Source organism: Helianthus annuus, chromosome 2 (assembly GCF_002127325.2).
Source record: "Helianthus annuus cultivar XRQ/B chromosome 2, HanXRQr2.0-SUNRISE, whole genome shotgun sequence".
NCBI lineage: Eukaryota > Viridiplantae > Streptophyta > Magnoliopsida > Asterales > Asteraceae > Helianthus > Helianthus annuus.
Genome location: NC_035434.2, coordinates 61,088,710 through 61,095,676, shown reverse-complemented (window position 1 = coordinate 61,095,676; position 6,967 = coordinate 61,088,710). Strand labels below are relative to the sequence as shown.

The following is a 6,967-nucleotide window of genomic DNA, read 5'->3' as shown; positions in this document are numbered from 1 at the left end:
GGATTTGTTAGATCTTCATGACTTCAGTCCGGGATCACGGAAAAAAAAAGAAGGCAATACAAGCAATTGTTCAGATAGTTATCTGGTGTATTTGGAAGACACGTAATGAGGTAATCTTTAACAGCATTCAACCTAATGTCGTTAAAGTCTTGGAAGAAGTTAAGTCGCTTGGCTATCTTTGGGTTAAAAATAGATCCAGGGAGACGAGCCTGTCGTGGGAAGTTTGGAGCAGATTTTCGGCGTTTAATTAGTGTTGGTTTGGCTTCGGCCTAATTGGTGTAATATGATATTGTACATTTGGTGTCTAGCATCTTGCTAGTTAATGAATAAAATTTATGTCGGCCGTTCAAAAAAAAAAAAAAAAAAAAGTTTACACGAATGGTTCTATGTTCTAAACAATTAGACACTAGTTTTCTAACCCATATAAGCATCGTACAAATCTCAAACTATCAAACAAGACGATATGCTTCGGTTTAACGTTTTATGAACACCGGAGTACTATACATTACTAGGATCCATAAATATGGTGGTTAAGGTCTAAAGTACATAAATATTTCTAGTGCTGAAGTGTATCTCAAAGCATTATTTTTACACTTTATACATCAAAATTAGTTTAGCAGTTTGAAAAAGATGTATCAATAAACTAACTATACATGCCATCATCATAATCATTATTTTGCAAAACCTTTAACCAATAACATTTATGTAACTAAGAGACACATTTTATTAAATAAGAAAATGTGTAGTGTTACACATGAATAATGCTTCTATCCATGGGTATTGTATGACACATGTTATTTCAGTCAACAATGGAGCATTATTGAACGTTTTTCTAAAATGAGTGTGGTGAGTATGTGGGCATTGTGGGGCATTATGTTAAAAGATGTGTAAAAAATTAAATAAAAGAAAACTATCAAAAAAGGGCATTGGCCACCCAAAAAGAAGAAAACCTATGATTGGCCAAAGATCCTGAACATGGGCGTGGAAAAAAGGACGCCATTTGCATTTTTTTTTTTTTGAAAAAAAACACCCGGGAGGGGTGGTGGTAATTGGCTTTGTGGGGTGTTTTTTAGAGAAAAAAACCCAAAAACCTCACTACGGGAGTTCTAAAGAGTAAAAGTTCATAAAACTTGTACTTCATTATAATTGACATGTTCTTCATATACATATCATTGACATGTTCTTTAAATGCATAGAAGATGCGAACCCTAAATATTTATATATCTGACTATTCAAGTCACAAATTACAAGTATATAAACATTAAAAAAAATCCCAAAACAAAACACATAAACAAACATATTATTTTATGTCACTAGTTTTGCGAGACTTTGTAACTAAGTCAACCGAAGTGTGTTTGATCTACCGCAGATTTCTATATATCCCCACCAAACTAACTCTCTATAAATCTTGACTATCACCACCACACACCACCACAACCACCACCGTCATGCCTTCAACCCTAACAACTCTCCTCATCTACCTCCTCATCTCCACCGCAACTGCCACCGCAATCACCACCACAACTACCACCAAACCCTCCGGCAAATGGACCCTCCTCCAACCCAACATAGGCATTACGGCCATGCACATGCAACTATTACCAAACGACCGTGTCCTCATATACGACCGTACTGACTTCGGCGCCTCTAATCTCTCGCTAGCCAACGGCAAATGCCGCGAAGATCAAAACGATGTCATACTGAAGAAGGACTGCACGGCCCACTCTATCGAATACGACGTGGTTTCCAACACGTTTCGTCCACTCATGGTTCAAACGGACGTGTGGTGTTCTTCGGGATCTTTGGTTGCGGATGGCACCATCGTTCAAACCGGAGGGTTTAACGATGGTGATCATGTGGTTAGGGTTTATAAATCGTGTGATAAATGTGATTGGAAGGAGTTGAAAGCGGGTTTGATTAATAGGAGATGGTATGCTACTAATCATTTACTGCCTAGTGGCCGCCAGATTATTATTGGCGGCCGCAGACAGTATAATTACGAGTTTTACCCGAAGGTTTCGAAGTCGGAGAAGGCTTATAATTTGCCATTTTTAGTTCAGACGAATGATCCGAAACTTGAGAATAATTTATACCCATTTGTGTTTCTTAATACGGATGGAAACTTGTTTATTTTCGCGAATAATCGAGCAATTTTGTTCGATTATTCGCTGAACAGGGTGGTCAAGAATTACCCGCAAATACCGGGTGGGGAGCCGAGGAATTACCCGAGTACTGGGTCGGCTGTACTACTTCCGTTGCGTATTGTACAACGGAATGTGACAGTTGTAGAGGTGTTGGTTTGTGGTGGCGCTCCGAAAGGGGCGTTTGTAAATGCTCAAAATGGGGTTTTTGATGGAGCCTTGAAAACTTGTGGTCGGATAAAGATATCCGACCCAAGTCCAAAATGGGTCATGGAGAGTATGCCTTTGGCTCGTGTGATGGGTGACATGTTGTTGTTACCGACTGGTGACGTTTTGATCATTAATGGCGGATCCAAGGGTTCCGCAGGATGGGAGTACGGGAGGAACCCGGTTCGTTACCCGGTGGTGTACAAGCCCGATAACCCGTTAGGGCACCGGTTCAAGATTGAAACCCCAAGCACCATACCTCGGATGTATCATTCTACTGCGATTTTGATTCGTGATGGTCGGGTGCTCGTTGGTGGAAGTAACCCCCACATATATTACAATTTCACAAACGTACTTTATCCTACCGAACTAAGGTTTGAGGCGTTTTCACCATCATATCTGGATCCAAGATTATCTAACTTACGACCAAAGATATTACCCGGTTCTCAAACCCGGTTTGGGTATGGGGACCAGGTGATCATCCGGTTCATGGTTTTGGGCCACATGGACCCAAAATCAGTATCGGTGACAATGGTGGCACCTTCTTTTAACACACACTCGTTTTCCATGAATCAAAGGTTGTTGATCCTTGAAGGCGGGAACATCACCGTGCCTATCGGGAAGGCAACGTACCAAGTGTCAGTGAGGGCGCCACCGTCGTGCTACATTGCTCCGGCGAACTATTACCTTATGTTTGTGGTTCATCAGCAAATTCCAAGTGAGGGCATTTGGGTTCAACTTGGTTGACAAGTCAAAGATAGGGCATTTGGGCTACCCGTGAACATCTATCTGATTTGGAAATCTTGTGACATGACCCGTGATACATCTAGTGCACATGGATAGAATAGCCTAAAGAATTTATTGACCAATTGATCATGAACATGGGATGATGGTTTTAGGGGCAAATAAGGTGAAATCAAACAAAAAGTATTTAGGAAACAATGAAATTAGATGTTTAGAAATAACCATTTTTTTTTATTTAGTTTGATGGTAGAATGAGTCTTTTTGGTTCTTAAAGAGATGTTAAGTGAGGTAGAGACACTGGTTATGATTTTATTTATTTATCATTTACAATTACCTAGTTGATTTTGATTTAACGATGAGGGGCGCAACATAGTGGGGACGACCGACCATTCAAACTTTTTGTTCAGTAGTGGATAGTATGTAGTTTTCGTATATAAATTTTTGGGTATATACGTTTTCGACCACCCGGTTTTATAGAACTTTTTGGGCAGCGGCGGAACTAGCCCATTAAATCAAGGGTATCCCAATTTTTTTACCGTGCAATCATACAATATAAAAGAACGATAATAAATAAATAAATAAAGTAAAACAAATACCTAACTAATTGGGCCACAATTTCAATCATATTATTAATAATTTGGGCAATTGGCCTGGGCACTGTTTCAATCGAGCTCCCTTATTTTACAAGTTTGGGTTGGTTAGGGGTATCCTTATTCAATCATAATCGTGCTACGGCTGCTAAAACATTGGGTCCGCCCTTGTTTTTGGGTACATACGTTTTCGACCCCCTCGATTGGGTCCGCCCATGTTTTTTGGTATATACATTTTCGACCCCTCGATCAGAAATTTCAAGCTTCGCCACTATTAACGGTGTAAGTAAATTCTCCTTGGTATGATATTTATACAAAACAAATTACATTACATTACATTACATTACAATTACAATAACATGTAAAACACATATATAATAAATGAATAGTAAGAAGCTAATGAATAGAATAGTAATTATAATATTATAATAATATATAGTTTTTTTATACTTTCATTATTTTAATATTATAATAATAGTTATTTTTTTTTACTTTTTAACTTTAATCATTTTCTTAATATCACGGGTTGGGATAAGCTAGGTGTCAATCGGTATCGAGCCAGTACTGGTATCGAAAACATCGGTACGATCCTGTTCGGTATCGGTACCTGAAGGTAAAAACCAACACTAATACAGAAAACACCAAAAGTTGGTGCCGAATTGATATTGGAAACCTTTTGGTTCGGGAAATTCAGTGCTGCTACCCGGTACCATTTGCTCATCCGTGATCACGGGTACCGTACGAACAACAGCGGTATCGAACAACTTTTTTTTGTTGATTTTCTTCAACTTTTAATTTTTTCTTTTTTTAGTTTCAGGGGTAGGGATGAGCTCAGTGCCAGCCGATACAGAATCGGTACTGATACCGAAAATACCTGTTACGGTACCAGTATATGAAGGTAAAAAACGGTAGTAAACCGGTACCAGGAACGCCAAAAGTCGGTACCGAATTGGTACTTAAGATCTTTCGGTTCGGTAAATTTGGTACCGGTACCCAGAACCACTTGCTCATCTCTGACCACGGGTTTCATACGAACAACATCGTTACCATACAACTTTTTTTGTTGATTTTCTTTCGGTTATTTTTTAGTGTTTTTTTCTACATTTTCTTTTTATTCTTGTTAGCAGTTCGTTCGTAACGTGCTCGTAGTAATTTCAAACACATGTAAACACATACTAAATAACAAAAGAAATTCGCCGTAACGCGGCAAACTTCTTTAAACCTAGTTAAAATAAAAATCTTAGGTCACGTGTTAGACATAGTTTGTTTAAATATGTTTAAACGATTATGCGCTTTGGCCTCCTTATCATACACCATGCAGAGAAATAGCTGTACCCAGATATGGCCAACGAATTTGGGTATTTTCAATGTTTAATCTAATGTGGAATTCAACAAAATAGTTTAGCTCTTTTCTAATCGAACGAAAGAAAAGAGTGTCACAAAGTTATGTTTTGAAATTTGAATTTCGCTTTACTGTATGTGTGGTTTTTTCGACTCGGTCTTTAGTTCAATTCAAATTCTAATTCGAAGTCGACTAGGTTCTCGATCTAAATTGATTCGAATAACCCAAATTCACATCGTATATATATAAAACTCTTTGGGGACACATCACGACTTATGGTGTAGTCTAAAAATGTTTCTCCGCCTCTCTCCCTCCTATTAAATATGCATATTTTCTATTAAATAATAATAATTTCAAATAATTAAATTAAACAATAGATATCAAAAATACAATTCTTATCTTAATAATTCATCAAAATTTAGTCACCCATAAGATTTCAATTATGTTTTATAATTCGTAAATTGTTATTATTTGTTATTGAGTTAATTACATAGTTAGTCCCTGTGGTTTACACAAAATAACATAACTAGGTACTAATAATTTAAAATCATCTTCTAGGGTATTAACTTTTCATTTTGTAACGTTTGAAGGTATTAACTTCTAGGGTATTAACATAGTTAGTCCTTGTGGTTTGTACAAAATAACATACTTAGGTACTAATAGAATGTGATTTTAAACCTACAAATAATGTTAATACCTCCAAACGTTACAAAATGAAAAGTTAATACACTAGAATGTGATTCTAAACTATTAATACCTAAATATGTTACTTTGTGCAAACCAAAGGGACTAACTATGTAATTAACTCTTTGTTATTTATAATTATTAAATCTATAATATTTTTTTACTTCATAGAAAATTTACAAATAAATAATGGTTTTAACAAGTTTATTTATTTAACACGTGTAATACATGAGTTTCTAACCTAATATTTGTACGTCTCTCTCTCTCTCTATATATATATACATATATATATATATATATATATATATATATATATATATATATATATTATACGGCACACTTATGATTTAATGAGTTGGTCATCAAAAATTAGTTAAATCTATTGTACTTTTATAATTATATTTAGAGAATCATAGAAGTTTATAGCTTTACAAATCCTATAAATTCAGTTCGATTTCAAAAACCCTAATTGTAGTAACATCATTCGGTAATCAACTAAATTGAGTCGATTCTAACTATACTTGCGTTTTTAAGTTTTAATGTTCTTCAAACAACATTCACAATGTTCTTGTTGATTGATTATTGCTCTTCTTTAGTAATTTAAATCTAAGTTTTTGATTAATCAATCAACTAGAGTATTCGTCTAACCAAAACCCAATATAACAATTAGTATAAGAGCCTTGCTCCTAAATCAGGTGATCTAACAATCAATTTTCATTCAAACTTTTCTATAGATATTGTTTGTTCTTGAAAATGAAGAACTTGACATAAGTTTATGCTAATTCACTCTACAAAGATGGAAACCCAAGACAATGGCTTCACAAACAACGCATCATACTTGTCGGAACTAAGTCTTCCATGTGGAAGCATAGGATGATGTACTTCCTCACTAAGTCATCATTTATGATTCTACATCATAGCACTGTGTAATGAATGAACTCTATATCTCGGTGACTAGTCCTTATAATCCTAAAGTTAGAGACTTTGTTGTCAAATAACAATCTAAGTACACATATGAAGATTAAAGAAGGATGGACAATGATAAGAAGGATTTTAGGATGCTGGAAATGGCTTACTCAATGACATATACTTAGAAGTGTTCTATTGCAAAGTTGCAAAAGAACATTAGAACAATTTTTGTAAGATTCTTGAAGGCACTCTAGAGTGCAAGAAAACATGAGTGAGGTGTTTGTACAACAATATGCAATGTACTTATACATCAATTGATATACTATGTCCTAGCAACTTGATTAGCGAGC

General features: G+C 35.8%; 1 protein-coding gene across 1 annotated transcript; it reads left to right on the top strand.

Annotated features, from left to right (window-relative positions):
• The first annotated feature begins 1,323 nt into the window (after nucleotides 1–1,323).
• Nucleotides 1,324–3,374, top strand: LOC110904603 (aldehyde oxidase GLOX). The gene has a single exon (XM_022150450.2). It carries the CDS (start codon nucleotides 1,449–1,451, stop codon nucleotides 3,093–3,095), a length of 1,647 nt encoding a protein of 548 aa, XP_022006142.1. The 5' UTR covers nucleotides 1,324–1,448; the 3' UTR covers nucleotides 3,096–3,374.
• The last annotated feature ends 3,593 nt before the right edge of the window (nucleotides 3,375–6,967 follow it).